We start from the raw sequence: 24,326 nt of genomic DNA, 5'->3' as shown, positions 1-24,326 counted from the left end.
AAAGGTCCATCACCAATAGACTGGATAAAGAAAATGTGGTACATATATACCATGGAGTACTATGCAGTCATAAAAAGGAATGAGATCATATCTTTTGCAGGGACATGGATGGATCTGGAAGCCATTATCCTTAGCAAACTAACGCAGGAACAGAAAACCAAACACCACATGTCTCACTTATAAGTGGGAGCTGAACAAGTAGAACACATGGACACAGGGATAGGAGGCTTTGCAGACGCTGCCGCCGAGGAAATTCTTGTACTACTAGCCATGGTCAACCCTACCGTGTTCTTCGACATTGCCGTCGACGGCGAGCCCTTGGGCCGCGTCTCCTTCGAGCTGTTTGCAGACAAGGTTCCAAAGACAGCAGAAAATTTTCGTGCTCTGAGCGCTGGAGAGAAAGGATTTGGTTATAAGGGTTCCTGCTTTCACAGAATTATTCCAGGGTTTATGTGTCAGGGTGGTGACTTCACACGCCATAATGGCACTGGTGGCAAGTCCATCTATGGGGAGAAATTTGAAGATGAGAACTTCATCCTAAAGCATACAGGTCCTGGCATCTTGTCCATGGCAAATGCTGGACCCAACACAAATGGTTCCCAGTTTTTCATCTGCACTGCCAAGACTGAGTGGTTGGATGGCAAGCATGTGGTCTTTGGCAAAGTGAAAGAAGGCATGAATATTGTGGAGGCCATGGAGCGCTTTGGGTCCAGGAATGGCAAGACCAGCAAGAAGATCACCATTGCTGACTGTGGACAACTCGAATAAGTTTGACTTGTGTTTTATCTTAACCACCAGACCATTCCTTCTGTAGCTCAGGAGAGCACCCCTCCACCCCATTTGCTCGCAGTATCCTAGAATCTTTGTGCCCTCGCTGCAGTTCCCTTTGGGTTCCATGTTTTCCTTGTTCTCTCCCATGCCTAGCTGGATTGCAGGGTTAAGTTTATGATTATGAAATAAAAACTAAATAACAAAAAATAAATAAATAAGTGGGAGCTGAACAAGTAGAACACATGGACACAGGGATAGGAACAACACACACTAGGGTCTGTCACAGGTTTGGGGGAAGAGAGAGCTCAGGATAAATAGCTAATGCACATGAGGCTTAATACCTAAGAGATGGGTTGACAGGTGCAGCAAGCCACCATGGCACATGCTTACCTGTGTAATAAACCTACACATCCTGCACATGTATCCCAGAACTTAACATTAAATTAAATTTTAAAACAAAGTTTATGTTTTTCGAAAGGTGTCAGTGCCTGCAGCAGATACCTGACATGCACAATACATTAGATGACTATTTTAATGCAAATTTATTTGCAGGAAGAATGAGGACAATAGACCAATGGATACAGGATGCTGCCTGAGAAGTACATCTATAGAGAAATCCTCTCTAGCAAGGCTCATCCGGGACACCTACCTGCATTTTTCCATCAAGGATGAAACAAACACTGCTTGTTCACAAAGGAGTTAACATTTACTCCAAAAATATATTTGCCTGCCTTGCCTGAAATGCTTCTTCCAAACCCACCATCTGTGGAACTTAAGGAATGCCTTACTCATGATCATGTTATTCCACACTCTGAACCAAGGAATTCATTTTACCAAACATAAAGTGGAGAGATACTCATGAAATATATTGCTCTTATCATGATCTTCATCACTCCAAAGCAACTGGCCGGAAACAAAGGTGAAATGAGCTTTTGAAGTGCCAGCTGGGTGACTAAATTTTCTGAAGCTGGGATAATATTCTCCAGGATGTGGTACATGGCCTCCGTGAGCAACCGACCTATGACCCTGTTTCTCTCATAGTCAAGATTCATAAATCCAGTCAACAAAGAATAAACAGGAGTGACTCTTCGTACTATTACTCCTAAAGATACAGTAACAATGCTATTACTGCCCATTCTCAACACCTTTGGACTCTACTGGCCTAGAAGTCTTAGTTTTCAAGGGATAAATGTTTCTACAAAGGTCTATAGCAATAGTTCCATTAAACCCAAAGCCAAGACTCTTAGCTAGCTTCTTTGGTCTCCTCATATTCAACAACAGACAAAAAGAGCATTGGTGTTTAAGGTGACAGATTTTGATTATCTAAAATAAATCGGGCTGCTAACACACAATGGAAATAAAATTATGTCTGGAAAGCAGGTGGTCCCCTGGGTTACCTGTTAATATTCCCATTCCCAGTGAGCCAAGCCACTGGAAAATGAAAACAATCTAATACATGGGGGACTCTCATGGCTTAGACCTGTGGTCCCCAACCTTTTTGGCACCAGAGACCAGATTTGTGGAAGATACTGTTTCAATGGACTTAGGGGGTAGGAAATGGTTTCGGGATGAAACTGTTCCACCTCATGTCATATCATCAGGCATTAGAGTGTCATAAGGAGCATGCAACCTGGATCCCTCGCATGTGCAGTTCACAATGGGGTTTGCAATCCTGTGAGAATCTAATGCCACCACTGATCTGACAGGAGGCAGCGCTCAGCCGGTAGTGCTTGCCTACCACTCACCTCCTGCTGTGTGTCCCAGTTCCTAACAGGCCATGGACCAGGGTTTGAGGACCCCTGGCCTACACCAAATTATAACATGCCAAAGCGAGACTCTGTCTCAAAAATTTAAAAAAAAAAAAAACAAAGATCACTCAAGAATGAATAAGTATATTTTGTGTCTTGTTTGAGGAGAAAGTTGTACGAAGGACAATTGCATTATGTTATAGGGAAGCATGACTTTGCTATTGTCTTCAGGTAGAAGTTATATTAAGTACAGTTAACAGAGGTGTACATAAATGTGACATGGACAGGGAGAATTATAGTGGGATTGTATTGTGCCAGTTTAACAAAGATAGAAATACAGTTCCCAGAAATCTGTTTATCATTCTGGTTTAGTGTGAACCAGATGTTTTTGGTAAATATTAGACAGTGGTAGTGAAATAACAGTTTTCTTGTTACATTCAAGAGGCCAAATCAGGTTACCAGGCATGAGGAAGTTTTTGTGTGTTATCACTCATCTCTGGATGACCTTTTCGGTGGGGGGCAGCATCGAGACCTGTGTTAATTCTAATTTCTGTCGCATCCTCTTAGCTTTTTGGCTTTTGGACAGGGTGCATGATTTTCTTTGCACTGAAGGACATTATCTTGTCCTGGAGGACAATCCCATCATCAAATCTGGAGGCTTAGAGGCAGTTAGAGACCCATGCAAGTTCCATTTGGTCTACATGGATTTCACACATCCTCCCAATTTCTTTTCAGTTTTTAATATCCCCAATTTATGTCCACATTCCTGCTTGACTGCCTTCCCAGGTAGCTTTAGGCTGCAGCATCAGACAGAGAATAAACAATCTTCCCTGGACTATTTAATCAGCTTCTTAAATTGTAAGATTAAATCACTGTAATCAGTTGCATGTGCGTGTTTCAGTAGTTTGCTTCTGTGAGTTAACTCTGACTGAAAAAAATTGGTTGCAGAGCCAGTGGAAGACCTTTTTGCATTTTTAGCTTTGTGTTCTTTTGTAAAAACCCGGAAATCTGAAGTTAAATGTGTGTATCAGATTATTATTTTCATACACTGTGCAATTCAAATAAATGATATTTTATCAATTTTAAGTAAGCAAAATACTGTGAATTTTTTCATTATTAAACCAAATATGATGCCTGCACAGCTGTAGAAAACACATTTTAGCGGGACCTGACAAAAGCCAATTACTTCATTAAAAAACCTTAAAACTTTTCTTACCATATAAACAAAATGCAAGAATGATCATTTTATAAATATTCTATGAATCATCAATCCTACCATTTTAAAGTAGTTTGTAATTTAGAAAGTTAGTTTAGTGTTTAAGTGTTTCTTAAATTTTAAGCCCTATTTCCATTATTATTATTAGTCTATTAATAATAGTCATATTAAAACTAATATGTTTTAAAGAATTCTATCCTTACATTGGCCATTCAAACAACAAAATTTTTCAATATTTTGATTTATTTTTTCTTCTCTAAGTATGTCACCCTGGGTAAAAATGCTATTAATAACCAGATTAAGGCATAAAAGTAAAAATATGGACTTGGCACCTGATAACAGTTATCTTTTCCAGCTCAAAATTACATTCCCTTCTAAATTTGCATTATAGTGAGAACAGATGGACAGTCAGCCAATAAATGGTTTGTTATTGCATTTATAATCTTAGAAAGCACAATGAACTCAGACATTTAAATTTGAAATTCTTGGGCAACAGCTGAAATCTGTTCACTTGTCAATAATGTTATTATATGGAAGCTTTATAATTCAGATAAGACAAAGATGGTATGATACAGAGAAAAACCCAGAAGACAATTACAATGACACATTTTTTAAAATCAGAAAATAAAAAAATAAGTTGTTTAATAATTTAACATTGTGACTTATTGTCACAATATTTAAAAACCATCTTTAAATATCAAATGAAATTTTACTTTGGGAAACATGCCTTTATATCTTTTTTTTTTTTTTGAGATGGAGTCTCGCTCTGTCACCCAGGCTGGAGTGCTGTAGCCGGATCTCAGCTCACTGCAAGCTCCGCCTCCCGGGTTCACGCCATTCTCCTGCCTCAGCCTCCCGAGTAGCTGGGACTACAGGTGCCCGCCACCACGCCCGGCTAGTTTTTTTGTGTGTGTATTTTTTAGTAGAGACGGGGTTTCACCATGTTAGCCAGGATAGTCTCGATCTGCTGACCTCGTGATCCACCCGTCTCGGCCTCCCAAAGTGCTGGGATTACAGGCTTGAGCCACCGCGCCCGGCTGCCTTTATATCTTTTTAAAATTATATTTTGCCATTTGTTTTAACAGGTAGCAATACAAGTTATACTTACACATAACAAATTAAAAATTTGAGAAATTAAGACTTGAACTTTAGATTCTAACGTGTGTTAATACATTCATTTATTGAAAATTCTGTTTGATTTTTCTTTCCGTTGCCAAAAGTATCATGTGGTGAAGCAATGAGAATACAGGCATCAAGTGATTCTTTATTAGAGCTATATAACACCTTTAAAGACATTAAAATAATCTTCAAATTGACAACCATTCTGCAATTAATTACACTTGGAAATATGTCACATGCAGATCCAAGGTGCAAAGTATTACATGTCATATATTATGTATTGACTCAATTATGTCGCATATTAAATGCAATCATTGGATTTATTTTTCTAAAATTACCTTTTAGAAAAGGGGTCCCGAACCCCCAGGCCATGGACTAGTACCTGTTCATGGCCTGTTAGGAACTGGGCCACACAGCAGGAGGTGAGGGGGAGGCAAACAAATGTTACCACCTGAGCTCTGCCTCCTGTCAGATCAGTAGCAGCATGAGATTCTCACAGGATTGTAAACCCTATTATGAACTGTGCATGTGAGGGATCTAGGTTGTGCACTTCTTATGGGAATATAACTAATGCCTCGTGATCTGAGGTGGAATAGTTTCATCCTGAAACCAGCCTCCACCATCATCTGTGGAAAAATTGTCTTCCATGAAACCAGTCTCTGGTGCCAAAATTGTTGAGAACTGCTGCTTTAGCATCCATACAGACTACAGAATTTATAAGAATGCCTAGAATGTTTAGGAAGTGAATAACAATGTAATTTGTAGCCCCTCATATTTGAAATTATTTTTAAATAAATGATCCTTATTAATTTCTTGAACTAGTAACTGTGTATGATAGTTTCCTCACATGCATATCAAAAAATTTCAACCATGTGTTATACATGAAAGACACTACAGCTAGGAGAGAGGGTTTCAATACTATTATTTTTAATAAATTTATAAGCCCTTCCATGGCACTTTGATTTCCAGTACCTCTTAGTAGAAGGGGTGTACTCTCCCTTCCTTTGAAACCAGGCTTGACACTGGAGTTGCTTTGGTAAAAGGAATGTAAGCATCCATCACTTAATGGAATGTCCAACAGAAGCTTTATGAACCATCTCATAGTTTTACAAAGATTCTTCTTTTCCATTTGCCATGATAAAAACAAGTTATAGATAAAGATTACTCCATTAGCCTGGATCCACAAATGAAGAAGATATGTAAAACAAAATTGAGCAGAGACAAGCAGAGCCAAAGCTATGTCCTGAATAAAGGTAACGAGAAAGAAATAACTTTTTTTTTTTTTTTTGCTGTATGACACTGTTACTAAATCATTTGCTTCCAAACATTCCTATTTTATTTAAATTTTTATTAGACTCCATAGATTTTATCTATTTTCATCTGTTTATATAATTATATATTTTTCCCTTTTTAATGTATTGATTGAGTGGGTTATGCTGCTACAATTCCTTAGTTATAATAATATTCTTGGAATAAACACTACTTATAGTGTGCTAGTCTTTTCATATAAAATGATTAAAAGCTGGATTTACATGATCATATTTTCATTGGGATTCTATATATATAATAAGCTAAATTAGGTTTGTGCTATTAAATTTGGTGAAGATAATTTTGTAATATTGTATAGCCTGAATAATTGTAATGTTATCGTTATTAGCTTTCCAAAGGTTGCTGGGAACTTCACTTTACAACTTTCTGTACTAAATTCCTCTTTAAGATGGCAGCCTGAGAAGAGGCTGCAATCCTCTTCATCTTCTCCATATTTGTAAGAATTATGAGAAAAAATAGAAAACTAAAAGATAAGCAGAAAGAGAACATTTCCACAATTCTAATACAATGAAAGAGAGCCAAATATCTAAAAGATGAGCAGTCTGAGATAATACAGGAAAATCACCAAATATAGGGCAAAGGCAAACAGGCAAAAACAGCACCAAAACTGTTTTATACATGGACATAGTGGGTACTAGGAGCTGATAGAACCAGAGGGACCGAAACAGGAGTAGCTAAGCAAGTGCATTTCCAGTGTTTGTTTCCAAACAGGAGCAATGGGTGAGTGAACTCAGGCAGAAGAGACAGTGCAGTGTTGCTGATGGCAGAGTTGGGTGGTATAGGGAGGACCCATATATAAAAGTACAGCACTGAACATACCATCAAGCTACTACCTTCTTATTTTCTCTGACGCTAGGCCAGAATTCATATTTTACTCTCTCTAAGCAGTCTGTATAAACAGAAACAGAAAATAGTCTAAATGGAAACATCATTGCAAAGATGGGCAAACAATCAAGATGTCTATCAAGACATCCAAGATAGATGAAAATCTCAACATATGGACGAATCTAAACATCAGCAAAGTGTTAACTGATGAAGCAGATTTAGACTTTCAAATAAGAATAATTATGTTAATCATAGTAGCGAACATTTATTATTTTCTTTGTGGCTAGAACCTTTCTAAGTGTTTGTATTCTACCCTTGATTGGGTTATGTAAAGAAATGAACCACCATTATAATACAAGAACTGGAGAAGTGGAGAAATAAAGGGAGATATCTCAGAAATAAAAACTGTTCAAATTAAAAATAACAGGACAGAATGGACTGTGAGGAAATGTAGATTTGGTCTTAGAAGATCTTATTAAAGAGTGAAACCAGAAGGCACCACAGATAGAGAAGGAGGTGGAAGATGTAGAGGAAGGTTGTGAACCAATGAGGATGCATCTAATAGTTCCAACGTCAAACTAGGAGATTTAGAGGAGCATATGTGACACATAAATGGCCAATACAATGAGTAATCTAGAAGTGAGGAATGAGTTTTGTTTTGTTTTTTAATGAAAATAATCCACTCTTTCTTAGGGAAGATATACTAAAAAACAAACTAGGAAATTTAGATACAGTGGCAAAGAATAATTTTATCAAAAATAAAAACAATCTAGAAAATTTAGATACAGTGGCAAACAGTAACTGTACCAAAAATAAAAACAAAATCAAAGAAGTTTCTAGGAAAACATGAAAATAGGGTACTGAAGGAAGATGGCAATGAGACGACATCTTCAAGCAGAAGTAATGCAAAGGCTCTGAGACAGGTAGGGAAAATATTTATAGTCTTAAATTCATTTGTTAATAACAAAAAGATTAAAAATCAGTAAACTATGCTGTCAAGTTAGGAAATAAACCTATTCAAGGTATAAGAAGGGATTAATAGAGAAAAAGTAGAAACTAATGTAATAAAAATGAAAGAATAGAGGTAACAAAAGAAACCTTAAAAATAATAAAATAGTAATATATAAACTTTCTGTTGTATGACAAAGAAGAGATATGGAACAAATAAATAATGTTAGAAATAAAAGTATGGAATAAGTACAGATACCAAGAAGATTAATTGTAAGAAAATAATATGGACAACTTACCCTATCTTGTTTCTGGGAAATACACATGACCAAAAAAAAAAAAAAAAAAGCTCTAGAACCAAATAAGTGGAATAAAAGTGGAATCAAAATGTAATCTCCTGAGACATTGAAATATTAGATGAAGACCTGCCAGCCCAGAACACTTTCCTTTCGATAATCCAGATTTCAAAGTAAGCATTATTTCCTTTGAGAATTTCTTGACCATCCTAAGGAAATCAGTTGCCCAGTCTTAGTTCATTACCTACTTAAGTTTCTCATAGCTTTTATCAGTGCTTAGTAATTTGTTACATTGTTATGTTATGTTTTGACCTGATAGTAGCTACTAAATTGTTGTCTAATTGACTGATTTATTAATTGCTTTTTATTTTCTGATTTCTTTATTATTCTTTTTGTTGTTTTCCTCTTTCTCACTTCTTACTGTTTGTTTGATTAATCTTTTTCACTTTTCTCTTTTTTTTTTCCTACTGAATTCCAAGTTAATCAGATATGACATTTCACCCAGTGACAATTTTAAGGGATGAGTTTTAACAAACTTTCAAGAAACAGAGTTTCCACCTTCTACTTACTTACTCTTTCAGCATTGGAAAAAGAAGAGATGAGTTTCCCTTCTCATCTGGCATGATGTGTTCTTTATCTTGATTGAATGGAGCTCAGAATCATCCCATACTGGTAAAGCTCAGTAAAATCAGTAAAATCTCAAATGGGCATCACATGAGTTGTTATAAATAGATGAATTCCAATTTAAATAACAGCATCTGCACATACACAAAAAGGAGTAAGTTCTAGTGCATGCCAGTGTGGAACACAAGATCAGATACTTGTGAATTAACAGAAGAATTTTAAAATGTTCAAAGAAAAGTATTGTAAGAGACCAGAGGCCATAGTAAGATGCAGCCATAGGCAGCAGGAAGGCGAATCATCCAGAGCTGGATTGGTGAGGTATATTTGAAGTTCAGGGATGAAAGGAACACCTAAGTGGTGGAGGAGGCCACTGCAGTTAAAACAACGACAGCAACAAAACACTCACCGAGGTTGGGAAATAGTGAAATGGCATCAGTTCTCTGCCTTGAGACTCTGAAACTCAGGCCATTTGCCCTGAGACTGTCACGTAGTTCAAGGCGATTTTTTATTAATAATTAATTCAAGAATTTTCTGAAAGCACAAGTCAATTAGGTCAGTACTGAAAAAGAATTCTATAAATCATGAATGCTGCAATCCTTCAAAGCCCTTTTCTTACATAGCCAGGGCAGTCATTATACCACTTAAAAAATGAAATTTTTATCATCAGATTACTTATTCACATTCTTTTCCATTTTCTAAAGTTAATGATTTTCATAGCCAACTTGATTCCTAGGCATAGTTCAATATATCTAGCTTTTTAGACCAAAGGTACATTTTTAATGTACAGAAGAATGGAGTGACTCTCAGTCTTGTTGTAGACATAAGCATACTCTAAGTAGGTATTTTTTGCATTTAATTTTGGATGTTTGCATAAAAGTAGGACAATATACTATAACTTTGAGATAGGTAACGTAGTGTGCTTTCTTGACTTTGGATAAGTGGCAGCTGTGAAAATGAGCTCTCTAACTGCTGGGAGAGTAATTGACTTAGGGTCCCAGAGGCTGTACTCTGAATCCACCAACCAGTTCATGTCAAGATCATACTTCCAACAGGCTGCTCCCAGGCAGTGACTGAGTGTAGCAGGAGACTGCAGCAGGACTGCTTCTGGAGATTGTTTTCACTGAAGGACTTAGTGATATTCTGGATGAAATTTCTTAGAACCACCCTGCAGGGTGAGATGCTTCTATACAAACTCCCTTCCCTCCCTCTCCCTCCCACATAGATCAAATATGCATTGATTGCTTCCTGTGGCTCCTTTCTCATTTACACTCACAGGCAGTGCCCTAATAAATCTCTTGCACATATAATTATGTCTTGGTATCTGCCTCTCAGAGGACCCAGAATAACAACAGATTCTAAAATTCCTTTAAAAATATCTATCAACCTTGTCTTTGGTAATATTTCTGGAAAAGTTTCATCTTGCTTTCTCTTCTTGTAATAAATTGTCAGGTAAAATCACTTTAGTGTTTGAAAATACCAAAAATAAAACTTGGTACAATAATTCCTCTGATGTACTACACATCTCAGTATGTTCTGCTTTTCTGGGCTAGAGCTGGACTAGTACTTCTTTTTAATGATTCAGGAAACCAGTGTCAGAAACCAACAAACACCTTAAAAAGTAGATGGAAGGACTGTAATTCTTTTTAAAGTTGTGATAGATCCATTTCAATATCACATGGATTCCCATATATGTGGAGAAAACATACATATTGGAAACCTTGGCATGTACATATCTTTTAAAAATATAAAAATATTCCCTGAGAACTGTGTGAGTTTATTTAGATCACTGAATTAAGGGCTGAGTGTAAAACATCGTTTCAGATGTTAGAAATACACATCACTCCCTAAAAGCATCTAGGTGCCCAGCGTATTTGTTCCTGCTTTGCAGATATTTACCATACTTTAACAGAGTTGAGGGTACTTTGCTTTCGTTGAGTCCCTCAGGAGAAACCACTTGAACAAAAATCAGAGTGTTTTCGGCTTCTCAGCTTGACTCTGCCACAGCAGTGTGTATGATTTTTCACTAGCTGTTGTTCTCAAGGCCTCCTTTTGGGCTTCTCCATTTCCCATTTCCCCTGCATCATTTACATAGAAGGAGTAGAAGAGAAAGGACTCTAATGGCAAATGCCTAAGAAATTCTCGAGAGTTCTGTGTTCCCAGAGGAGTATGGCTCCAGCTTTGACTCCAATTTCCTCACGTTTCTCTTTGAAAATTCCACAAAACACAACAAAAAAATGTTTTAAATATTTCTACAGGACTAATACAGATAATAAAACAATCTATACCTTCAGGCAGAGAAAACCCACAAATTCACTCTCTTCCCAATTAAAAAAAAAAAAAAAATTGCCTATGTGGGAGGTAGGGGCAGGAGATCCTTCACAGCCCCAGAGTTAGAGTGGAAGTCACAACTATGGAGCAGATCAGTAGTGGATCAGAAGGACTGCTGTACTGAGAAGTGAAAGAAATACAGACACAGCATGAGCAGTGACAGAACTCACAAACCCCAGCAAATAGAATGCCCTGCAGGAGGGGAGAACACCATTGTAAGGGGCATGGATGTGCTTTGGTCAAGAATTAGGACTAGGCAGACATCCAGGCCTGCGTGACTCAGCGAGTTTAGGGTGCAGGTGTATACTCCACTTGTCATATAACCTGTTTGTGTGAGCTCAAACTTGGCTCTGAGCCACTATTGTCTGTAGAAGGTGTAACTGCCCTGCTGACACTACCGGCTCTTAGGTATGGCTTGACATGGCTCTGGCGCCCAGAGAGAGAGAGAGAGAGAACCAGAACTCTCTGTCTTGCAGACGGATAGAGGGGAGCAACAGCACGGCTCATGCTGGTGCCCAGAAAGAGAAAGAGTTACGCTGCCGACCCTGAAGGCAAGGGAGAGCCGGCTGTGCAGCTGCAGATGTGGGGTGGCAGGAGTCGCAGAGTCAGAGCAGACAGCCGAGATAAAGGTGGAAAGTGTTAGAGGGCTAGGGTGAGTAAGCCGGTGATGAGAAAGCTACTGAATAAAACTACATTTCACCTGCCTACGACCCACCCGGAGTGTTCTTTCAGCTATACATCCACTCCCCTCGGACCTCAGCTAGGGCTGGACCCTAACCCTGGGCGTGGCATTTGGCATAATTGTGGACCTGGACCTAACAATCACGAGCGGGAAACTGCTGTGGCGAAGTTTGAGAATGAAATGATCAGGACAGGAGAACTGGGAAAGCAAAAGAAAATGGTAGCGAAACTTGGACTAAAGCACAAACTTTAATTAAATAAATTGCCTGAGACATAACAGAAGAGGGAGCCCTTGAGCTGAGAAACCCAGACAGCTTCTGTAAACTCTTCTGTGCTGGTAGCTCTCACTTCTCACCTGCCAGGTGAGCTAGCTGGTCCAGGGGAAATTTACTAATAAGGAATGGAACTGGAGGACAGAGCAGAGAGTACAGGGATGAAAACAAATAAAACACCTTTGTATGCCTGTCTATATCATTTTGACTCAAAGATCCCTTCAGTGTATTATTATGCAAAAACCAACATTTCTTGAAATTAAACACAAAGGGAAACAAAGTAAACCCAATCATACATCAATTTGTAAAGTAACTACACAAGGAATGGAACTTCACAGAACAGACCTTTGACTGTATATCCTTAGTTAACAGCATTAAAAGCACAAAAACAAAACAACTAAAAAGAAGTATCAATTTTATGTAGTAATTAAAAGTAGTATGATTAGTAATTATTTTATTTTATTTTATTTTATTTTGTGACCGGGTCTCACTCTGTTGTTGCCCAGGCTGTAGTGCAGTGGTGGGAACACGTCTCACTGTAGCCTCGACCTTGCCAGGCTCAGGTGATGATCCACCCTCAGCCTCTTGAGTAGCTGGTAATACAGGTGCACACCACCATGCACAACTGATTTTTGTAATTTTTGTAGAGACAGGGTTTTGTCACATTAATCAGGCTAGTCTCAAACTCCTGGGCTCAAGTGATCTACCCACCTCAGCTTCCCAAATTTCTGGGATTACAGGTATGAACTACCATGCTGGCCATAAATGTTATCTTGAGACTATGTCCTTCATATATTCAGTGTTAACACAAGATCTTAAGGTCTGTGGAGGAAAAACAAAAGGGCACTTTATTTTCCAAAAAATAACAATCTACAGATCAGGGAGATATGTAGCCTCCGACGTAAAGGGAAAGCATGCTCTGGAGAAAAAGAGCAGATCTGAATTAAATAAAGGAAGTTCATGACCCTACCCTCAAATAGGTCAGTTTATGCAAATGAAGAAATCAGGCCAGGTGCAGTGGCTGATGTCAGGGATCTCAGCACTTTAGGAGGCTGAGGCAGGAGAATTGCTTAAGGTCAGGAGTTTGAGAGCAGCCTGGGCAACATAGCAAGATCCCTGTCTACAAAAAATAAAAATTAGATGACATGTTAGTGAGCACCTGTGGTCCCAGCGACCCTGGAGGCTGAGGTGGGAGAATCATTGAGCTCAAGAGTTAGAGGTTACCATGAGCTATGATCATGCCACTGCATTCCAGTCTGGAAGACAGAGCATAGGCCCTGTCTGTTTAAAAAAAAAAAAAAAAAGATTTCAAATTTGTTCAGTCCCTGTGGGTTAAAAATATCAGAGTCCTAATTGGGTGGTTTCCATGCCTAAACTAGAAGTCTCTGTTGGATGACCCTTTTAGGCTAGGTGGGAATAGTTTTCCGACTATAGTGTCTCTCTCTTAGCTCAGAAGTACAAACAGGATGTTAAATAAGAATCTTGTATTTTAATACAGTTAATCTAAAAGCTATACATGTTCACCTTGTGCCCTTCCACCAGATCTACTCATTTCGACCTATTCAACTGTAAATAGGATTGGGAAAAGTAATATTCTGTGCTTCCTGGAAAAAGAGAAGAAAAATATTGATGATCACTAATGTCTACTACACTGATACTAAAGTTTCCTATTAATAAAAATGTAGGTATAAGCATTTAATTTGGCACTCTTTGATATATTTGGTAGGTTACGTGAGAAAATATGGGGGTGTGGTCCAGGCATAGATATATATTCTAAAGCTATCCAGGTGAGTGTAATGTATAGCTATGTTTAAGAACCACAGATACTAAAGCCTGTTACAGTTTCTAATGAAGATATTCAATACCCCCAAATTAAATCTGTGGACATGTAATTTCATATACTATTATTTAAAGTAATAAATTTGAAAAACTAATAATAAAACAAAAAACCCCAGAAATGTTAAAAAATAATAATAATAAAAGAATTTTATGTGTAGCAAATATTTATGCATGAATGATCCAAATAAGTTTAGAAAGAGAGGAGAAACAACAACGAAAAACTATTTTAGAGTAGCAACACTCGTGTTTTTTTGTTTTCAGGGATCTTTTAAAATTCTTAAAAAGGATTAAGAGTTTTGATAAGCCTTTATTTATTTATATGGGTTATTTCTATCTATATTTATTACATTAGAAATAAAAACTGTTAAATATTAAAATGTGTATTTGCTAATTCATTTAAAAAGTATAGTAAACCAAGTACCTACTAACATAAGCAACATATTTTTATGAAAATTACTAAAATTTCCAAAGCCAAAGAAAACATTAATGAGAAGAGTGGCAATGTTTTACAATTTTGCAAATACTTTCAATGTGTGATTTCATAGGCTGGATTCTCATATCTTTTCCTGCATTCATCATTTCAATATTACATACCCTTTCCATAGCTTCTGAAAAATGCCACCGTATACTTGAGAGACTAAGAGAGCAGAAAAGGGCAAATAATATATTAGCATTACTTTGAAAATGCTTTTGGCATTATGAGCCTACAGAAAAGATTGCAGAAACCCCTAGGAGTCTCCAGACCATCCACTGAGAAATATTTGTGAGTGTTGTGTACGTATTTCAGCTTCTGAGTTCAAATGATTATATTCTGCACCTAGTTGTGATAATGCTAGGAAATGATAATATCAAGATTATGTTCTTTATATTCTCTGACAAATTCTGGAGAACACATGGTCTCTCTTACAGGTTATGTACAGTTAGCAGTAAGTAATATTGTTAGCGCTACTCCAAAGGTCATTTTCACCTGCAATATTTACTAGATGAAATTGCCACTCCGGCTTGTGCTTCTGTATCATGGCTAATTAAGATGACTGAGGGCACTGGCTGTTCTGTCTTTATTAGACCCTGAGGGGCATATAGTCTTTGAGGGATTTTATTATCCCACAATGTAAGAAAGTTATCCAGAGATTTTACCCCTGTCTCCCGAGAAAGAAACAGACAAGCATTATGAGGCTGGACAGGACCTCCAAGAGTCTGGACTTAGATGCTCAAGAGTGAGGGAAGAATTGCTCAGTGGTTGGAAGTGGGGACACTCAGAGATGGACCTGGGCAGTCCAGATACAAGTTCACGAAACTAGGGAGTCAGGGTTAGTGCAATACAGTGTCAGAGCCACAGAGACCCAGAACCAAATCCTCATGGGCGGGGAATAGATAAATAATCTTAGAGCCATGCAATGGAATGTTTAAAACCAGCAAAATCAATGGCCTATAGTATAGGAAACACTGTGGATAAATCTCAGTAACATAACATTGAGTGAAAAAAGCAAATCTTAGACTACCTCATGCAGTGCGATACCCAATAATAAAACACTAAGCCAAAAAAATTGTTTCAGATTAAATATATAAGTAAAAACACTGATAAATAACAAAGCAGGGGAGTGATAAACACATGCAGTTATTTTGTAGGGAAGGCAGAGGGATGAGAAGAGGAAGAAAAGATCAATTTAAAGAATTGAGAGTGATGTAATATCAGGTTATGTTTATTTATTAAACAAAATAAAACAAGGTCATGCAAGAGCCAAAAAATCAAGGATAATAATCCAATTCTATGCACCTGAAGTTCAAAAGATTAACTTACCTCTCACATGTGAAGTGCTTATTGAATAATTTGTTTCCAAATATTAAAAAACAAATATTACTTTTCTAAGCGTTAATTCTTGTGATGTTCTTACAGACCAAGAAAATGTTAATATGCAAACAAATTTTTAACTTGAAAGAAAAGACTAAGGGAATTTTCAAAACCTTAGATTTCTATTGAAACAAAACATGAAAAAGGAATGTCATGCCTACTTACCTTTTATTTCCTGTTTTAGTGAAAAATGACTTAGTAGAAATAAACAATATATATTTTTAAATTATGTTTTTGATCTCTGTTTGAGTTAGATTAGTATTACTTTTCCTCTAAAGAGTAACTATATGTTAGTTACTTTGTTATTTTTCTTTTTTTCCCTCATGTTGGCCACATTTCCAACCTCTAAATTAATACATGTATCTAATAGACACACACACAGACACACACATATATATACACAGAGAAAGATATGTATGTATGTGTGTGTGTATATATATATTAGTAGAAATATTGTACTTCTCATAATATAATATTCAGTTAAAGATAACTGTTTTCTGGTTAGGCAACTGATCAAGCGATTGACCATTTAGAATAATAAACAACAGAATTTTTCAATTCAGGAAAGAAGTCATGCAGGTGAAAGAGTTGTTACAAAGAACAGACCTGAGTTAAGATGGAAATTAAATATTTACATCAGAACTGGGTGTGGTGGCTCACACTTGTAATCCCAGTGCTTTGGGAGGCCTAAGTGGGAGAATCACTTGAGCCCTGAGTTCAACGCTGCAGTGAACCGTGTTTGTGCCACTGCACTCTAGCCTTGGTGTCAGAACAAGACCCTGTCTTTAAAAAACATAAACATCAAATAAACATCTATATCTACTTTTGGTCTCTCTTAATAAACTAACTAAAATGGCAGCAAAGTAATTTTTTTTTTTTTTAATTATACTTTAAGTTCTAGGATACACGTGCACAACGTGCAGGTTTGTTACATATGTATACTTGTGCCATGTTGGTGTGCTGCACCCATAAACTCGTCAGCACCCATCAACTCATCATTTACATCAGGTATAACTCCCAATGCAATCCCTCCCCCTGCCCCTTCCCCATAATAGGCTGAGGTGTGTGATGTTCCCCTTCCCGAGTCCAAGTGATCTCATTGTTCAGTTCCCACCTATGAGTGAGAACACGTGGTGTTTGGTTTTCTGTTCTTGCAATAGTTTGCTGAGAATGATGGTTTCCAGCTGCATCCATGTCCCTACAAAGGACATGAACTCATCCTTTTTTATGGCTGCATAGTATTCCATGGTGTATATGTGCCACATTTTCTTAATCCAGTCTGTCACTGATGGACATTTGGGTTGATTCCAAGTCTTTGCTATTGTGAATAGTGCCACAATAAACATACATGTGCATGTGTCTTTATAGCAGCATGATTTATAATCTTTTGGGTATAACCCAGTAATGGGATGGCTGGGTCATATGGTATTTCTAGTTCTAGATCCTTGAGGAATCACCATACTGTTTTCCACAATGGTTGAACTAGTTTACAATCCCACCAACAGTGTAAAAGTGTTCCTATTTCTCCACATCCTCTCCAGCACCTGTTGTTTCCTGACTTTTTAATGATTACCATTCTAACTGGTGTGAGATGGTATCTTATTGTGGTTTTGATTTGCATTTCTCTGATGGCCAGTAATGACAAGCATTTTTTCATGTGCCTGTTGGCTGTATGCATGTCTTCTTTTGAGAAATGTCTATTCATATCCTTTGCCCACTTTTTGATGGAGTTGTTTGTTTTTTTCTTGTAAATTTGTTTGAGTTCTGTGTAGGTTCTGGATATTAGCCCTTTGTCAGATGAGTAGATTGCAAAAATTTTCTCCCATTCTGTAGGTTGCCTGTTCACTCTGATGGTAGTTTCTTTTGCTGTGCAGAAGCTCTTTAGTTTAATTAGATCCCATTTGTCAATTATGACTTTTGTTGCCATTGCTTTTGGTGTTTTAGACATGAAGTCCTTGCCCATGCCTATGTCCTGAATGGTATTACCTAGGTTTTCTTCTAGGGTTTTTACAGTTTTAGGTCTAACATTTAAGTCTCTAATCCATCTTGAATTAATTTTCGTATAAGGAGTAAGGAAAGGATCCAGTTTCAGCTTTCTACTTATGGCTAGCCAATTTTCCCAGCACCATTTATTAAATAGGGAGTCCTTTCCCCATTTCTTGTTTTTCTCAGGTTTGTCAAAGATCAGATGGCTGCAGATGTGTGGTATTATTTCTGAGGGCTCTGTTCTGTTCCATTGGTCTATATCTCTGTTTTGGAGTATACAAACAAATGGAAGACCATTCCATGCTCATGGATAGGAAGAATCAATATCGTGAAAATGGCCATAATGCCCAAGGTAATCTATAGATTCAATGCCATCCCCATCAAGCTACCAATGACTTTCTTCACAGAATTGGAAAGAACTGCTTTAAAGTTCATATGGAACCAAAAAAGACCTGCCATTGCCAAGACAATCCTAAGTCAAAAGAACAAAGCTGGAGGCATCACGCTACCTGACTTCAAACTGTACTACAAGGCTACAGTAACCAAAACAGCATGGTACTGGTAGCAAAGTAAGTTTTAAAACATAAACCTATAAAGAACAGGAAGAAAGAGAGGAGAAAATAGAAGCAAAATTTTGGAAGCTGAAAAGAATGGTAATTATATTACAAACTTGAGAAAAATAAAGCCCAGTCAGCAGTTGGGAAAACTGAATATCATACACATTGGTTCCATAGAATGTCCAAGAAAGTTAGAAGTATGTGACCTCAAGTTCATTTAGAGGTAGGGATAGTAGGAAAGGAGAACTAGTGGAAAACCTATTTTAGCCTCAGAATTCCTCTTTCATGTGGGGAGAGAGAAAATTAACTGCTCTTTCTCCACCCCAGCAGAAATTCTGTAGGTTCATTATCTGGGCAGGGTTAAATATGAGAATTTTGAACTAGAAGACATCAGGCACAGTTAAGAACAGGTATATTCCTGTACTCAAAGTTTTTCATCTCATGTTGTTTCTAACCACCGAAAAGGCTATACAATCAATGACTGATATATACCTGAAAAGTGCCTTTTGGCTCTTTTCAGGTATATAACAATCTTGGCTCACTGCAAGCTCCGCCTCCTGGGTTCACGCCATTCTCCTGCCTCAGCCTTCCGAGTAGCTGGGACTACAGGTGCCCGCCACTACGCCTGGCTAATTTTTTGTATTTTTAGTAGAGATGGGGTTTCACCGTGTTAGCCAGGATGGTTTCGATCTCCTGACCTCATGATCTGCCCACCTCGGCCTCCTAAAATGCTGTGATTACAGGCGTAAGCCACCATGTCCCAGAAATTTCCCAGAAATGAACATTATGAATTTCTACGTGAAAAGGATTTACCATGAAAATAAAGTTGGCCGGGCACAGTGGCTCATGTCTGTAATCCTAGCACTTTGGGAGGCCGTGGTGGGCAGATTACCTGAGGTCAGGAGTTTGAGGCCTGCTTGGCCAACATGGTGAAACCCTGTCTCTACTAAAAATACAAAAATTAACCGGGCGTGGTGGCATGTGCCTGTAATTGCAGCTACCCGGGAGGCTGAGGCAGGAGAATCGCTGGAACCCTGGAAGTGGAGGCTGCAGTGACCTGAGATTGTGCCACTGACATTCTAGCCTGGGTAACAGAGCAAGACTTCATGTAGAAAGAAAAAGAGAGAGAGAGAGAAAAAGAGAGAGAGAGAGGAAAGTAAACTTAAATTTTCACAATCTGAAAACCAGAGGAAAATCCTAAATGCTGAAAGAGATGAAAAAGTGAAGTGTTGGGGATAGGCAACACACTAAAGATGATAAATCAGATTGGCTTCAAACTTCTCATCTCAAGCAATGGAAAGCAAAAAGAAAATGTGCTATGTCTTCAAAATTCCGAAATTTTCATTTAATGTAATTTCCAAAGTAGAATCTGATATGTGAAGAAACCATCAGTGATGTATTAGAGTGAAATAGGATCAACATGCTGTATTTTACAAATTGTATCTGCCCTGCCCTGCTCCCTCCTTCTGGAAAATATTTCACTAAAGTGAAGTAGAAAGCAAAAAAAAAAAAAAAAAAAAAAAAAAAAGGAGGAAGGGAAGACATGGGATTTAGGAAACAAGGGCTCCAGTGCCAAAGAATGGTAAAGAAAATACCTGCCACGAGAATGAAGAAATTCTTCATGGAGAACCACCTGGCTTTCAGATGTCTCTGCCAGAAACACATCTTAAATCTAGGTGGTGATCCATGTCCTGAAGTCTTAGGAATGATGAAATAGATCCAATGTCTGTGTCTTTAGAGGTGATGTAAACATTGGCTAAGGGTTTGCAGCTGAAGTATAGTTCAGAGGAAAATGAACCAGGGAACAAATAAAAAATCCAAGGCGAAGGAAATATTCATGAGAAAAGTAATCATAGTTTACTACATGACTATTTGTGAACACTATTTACATATACTGAGGACTGAATACCATTCCCCAGCCCCCCCTCCCCAAATGCATATGTTGAAGCTCTAACCTCCAATATGACTGTATTTGGATATGGAGCCTTGAGGAGAGAATTAAGTTTAAATGAGACCTTAAGGGTGTTGCTCTGATATAGTTTGGATATTTGTCACCCCAAACTGTCATGTTGAAATGTAATCCCCAATGTTGGAGGTGGGGCCTAGTGAAAGGTGTATGGGTCATGGGAGTGGATCCTTCAGGAATGGCCTTGTGCTCTCTCTGTGGTAATGAGTGAGCTCTCACTCTATTAATTCATACAAAAGTTGGATGTTTAAAAGAGGTGGCACCCCTCCCTTCCTTCTCTCTTGCTACCCCTCTCACCATGTGACACGTCTGCTCCCATTATTCTTTCTGCCATAATTGAAAGTTTCCTGAAGTCCTCAGCAGAAGTAGATGCTGACACTATGCTTCTTGTACAGGCTGCAGAACAGTGAGCCAAATAAACCTCTTTTCTTTATGAATTACCCAGCCTCAGATATTCCTTTATAGCAACACAAAACTGATTAACACAGACTGTAATCCAATAAGGATAGAGCCCTTATAAAGAGAGGACAAGACACCAGACACACACTCTCTCTGTCGCTCTTTCTTAAGGCAGTCTGAGCCAACACACATATTCAAAATAATGTAAAGGTTGCACATTTATTTAACTGAAATTATGATATAAAAGATGGGAAAGAAAGTACTTTTTGTAGCAATGGAAACAAGAAAAATAGCAAAATAATTATTTAATTATAGTAATAAATCAATAGCCATTACTTATTGGTGTAAAATCAAGAAGTAACAATACAATGTAATTATTTAGGGACATGAAATTAAATTGTAAACCAAAATTCAGAGAAGAAAGCTGAAAATGTTGCATCTGGAGAGATGGAAATAAGTGAGAAAATGGGAATGGGAAAAGGTACAGGACTTTAAGTTTTAAAATAAAACATGTATTATTTATTTAAATACTTTCTTTTTAAAATTATGTACATGTTATATTTTAAAGATAATAAAAAATGAAATTTGTCTGTACGCATGAGAGAGAAAGAGAGAAATAAGTTTGTCCTCTCAAAAGAAAACTATGCCTGAATTTCAGTTGCTTATTTTGTAGGTGTGTCTAAATTGGATCTTAGAAAGTAAATAGAAACAGGTTTTTCCTGTAATTTAATTTATGAAAATATGAAATTCATAAAGCTGGATCTAGAAGTACTGTGACCTGCCTTCTTGAAGTCTAAGATCTAGTGGGACAAGTGAATCTGCTTCTTCATGGACTCCAGGTGGCCTCTCATCCCTGTGGCAAGAGGAAGGAAAGTACTAGTTCCCTCAAATGAGCTTTCATTTTAGAGCTGTGCATGGCATCATCCTCATTAGAAATTAATCACTAAGAGTGGGGAAGAAATATAGAAATGTATTCCTGAAAGAAAACCGTGTGAATAGATATTCACCCAGTGACTGGCCAAAACACACACACACACTCACACACACACACACACGGACACAATGTCAATTAGAAAAGCTAAACCCTGTAGGTTCACAATCAAATGTCAGTTGGCTCTTTCTCACAACATCTTTCACTATAATAATGTTATCACTCAACATGAAAGCCCAGCAGTTCCAAATTGTCTTCAACTTATTTCTGCTTTTGACTCTTGATATTTAAACATTTGCTAAGTTCAATAAAGTCTACTGCTTCAGTAACTAATTTATTCCAGCGTGATATAGTTCAGTATCTCATTGCTGCTTGATTAAATTATTGAAGTTCCTCATTACTGGTTTAACTCAAGTTGGATTTTCTGGTTTTTTTTTTTCACCTCACTCTCACAATCACACATTCTAATCATTTTCTATTTTTTCTTAAGTATTTCATATATTTTCCCAAAACTATAATAGCTTAAAACTAAAAACAAGCTTATTATTTATATTTAATAAACTTTAGTTCTTTAACAGGATGTAATATTATATAACTCTTAGAATTACAATTCTCAAGAATGTAGGAGTTATAGACATATTATGGTGTAATATTAAAGAAATAAAAAAGCACACAACTTAGTTGTTGAAGGGGTGGCCTGCCTCTCCACACCTGTGGGTGTTTCTTGTTAGGTGGAACAAGAGACTTTAGAAAAGAAATAAGACACAGAGACAAAGTATAGAGAAAGAAAAGTGGGGCCCAGGGGACCGGCGCTCAGCTTACAGAGGACCCACGCCAGCACCAGTCTCTGAGTTCCCTTAGTATTTATTGAAAATTATCTTTACCATCTTAAAGATAAGGGAGTGGCAGGACAATAGGATCATTTTAGGGAGAAAATCAGCAGTAAGACATATAGATAAAGATCTCTGTGACATGAATAAGTTTAAAGGAAAATGCTGTGCCTTGAGATGCATATGCAAACATCTCCATAAACCTTTTAGCAGCATTGTTCCAGCAAGTCCCACCTTATTCCTAAAGGCGATTTTCTCCTTGCTTAGTAAACAAAGCATACAATCGGGTTTTACACGGAGATGTTCCATTGCCCAGGGATGGGCAGGAGACAAATGCTTTTCTCTTACTTGAGATTAAGAGAATGGTGATGACCTTTAACCAGCAAGCAGCCTTTAGGCACTTGTTTAACAAAGCACATCCTGCACAGCCCAAAATCCTTTTAACCTTAAGTCACCACAGCACATGTCTCTTGCAAGGACAAGGTTGGGGGTAGAGTCACAGATTAACAGCATCTCAAATACAGAACCAAATGGAGTCTCTTATGTCTACTTCTTTCTATATAGACACAGTAACAGGCTGATCTCTCTTTCTTTTCTCCACAAGTTGTCACAATGTTATGCATGGTGCACCATTAGCACCTGAATGAAGAAAGAAATTAATTCACAAACACCTTGATGTGATGTTAGAATTAAGTGTTTTATTTATATTTTTCTTTAACATCCATGATAAGACGTCTGTGGTAAAGACTTCCGGTGCTCAAACATACTGATAGTCTGTCTGCGCCTATGGACATTTGAGAAGTTTGTGCTTCTCAGTCCTTTTGCAGCCAGGTGGGATCATTTGATTGGTTCTGTCCAATGGCCTGTGATGGAAGCGACATAGGACATTTTCATGCTGAAGCATTTGATTCCTGGGGTGAACCTCTCCAGCTCTCTTTCTTCCCTTGGCATAGTGATCAGAGAGTCATTTTCCTGTGGAGATGGGAGCCACAGGATGTAATCCTCTTGGGTCACACAGTCATTTTATAGGGGACGACTGCCCTGCTGAGTCATCCAGGCCACTGTGCACTGGACATGCATGATAAATAAACCTTTGTTTTATTAACATAATGATTTTATGTGTTTATTTGTTTAAGCAAGATAACTTAGCTTCTCCTGATTAACACATCTTTTAAATGATGAAAGTGATAAAGCAAAAATGCTTGATAATCAAATGAAGAAAAATTCTTTTACATGTTTAAATAAATAGAAATCACAATTACAATTGTCCTGAGGTTTTAAATCCATTTAGAAATAAAGTAGATTAATCTTAAAATATATTTTAAAATGAATTAATTTTCTGCTGGAAAACATTAATTTGGATTTATTTTGCGCTTTCTTTATGTCTGCATTGATTATTCCTTAGTACATTCTAAATTTGTACCAGCCCTTCTATGACTAATAGAATTGTCATAAAAGATAGCCGTGCTTTTATTTAATTCCAACAGTAATTCAGTTTGATATATTTGTTCATTCATTTATTATTTTGTTAATTTATGTAACATATCTTAATTGAAAACCTACCATGTGTCAGACACTATTTTAAGTACTCAGAATACAAATAACAGTAACCAAGATAACTGCATTTAATAACTCTCTTTATTCTGTTCTATAAATTATTTGAAGCATTTCATCTCATTTGATTCTTGTATTTATGATGAACCTGGTTATTATTCTAATCTTGGGTAAAGAATCTGAGTCCTAGAGAATTCAAGTAACGTTCATGAAGTACAACAACTGATAAATGAAAAACCTAGGATTCAAATCTAT

General features: G+C 37.4%; 1 protein-coding gene across 1 annotated transcript; it reads left to right on the top strand.

Moving 5' to 3' along the window:
* The first annotated feature begins 217 nt into the window (after positions 1-217).
* Positions 218-978, top strand: LOC117080302 (peptidyl-prolyl cis-trans isomerase A-like). The gene has a single exon (XM_033205248.1). The coding sequence runs from the start codon at positions 271-273 to the stop codon at positions 766-768; it is 498 nt and encodes a 165-aa protein (XP_033061139.1). The 5' UTR covers positions 218-270; the 3' UTR covers positions 769-978.
* Positions 979-24,326: the final 23,348 nt, after the last annotated feature.

The sequence above is a fragment of the Trachypithecus francoisi genome, unplaced genomic scaffold (genome assembly GCF_009764315.1).
Source record: "Trachypithecus francoisi isolate TF-2019V2 unplaced genomic scaffold, Tfra_2.0 Lachesis_group8, whole genome shotgun sequence".
Classification (NCBI taxonomy): Eukaryota; Metazoa; Chordata; class Mammalia; order Primates; family Cercopithecidae; genus Trachypithecus; species Trachypithecus francoisi.
The sequence above is the reverse complement of the archived record's forward strand: the minus strand, read 5'-3'. Positions and strand labels throughout refer to the sequence as shown.

Coding starts and splice junctions, on each gene's coding strand:
- LOC117080302 (XM_033205248.1), top strand. CDS start 271: ATGGTCAACCCTACCGTGTTCTTCGACATTGCCGTCGACGGCGAGCCC.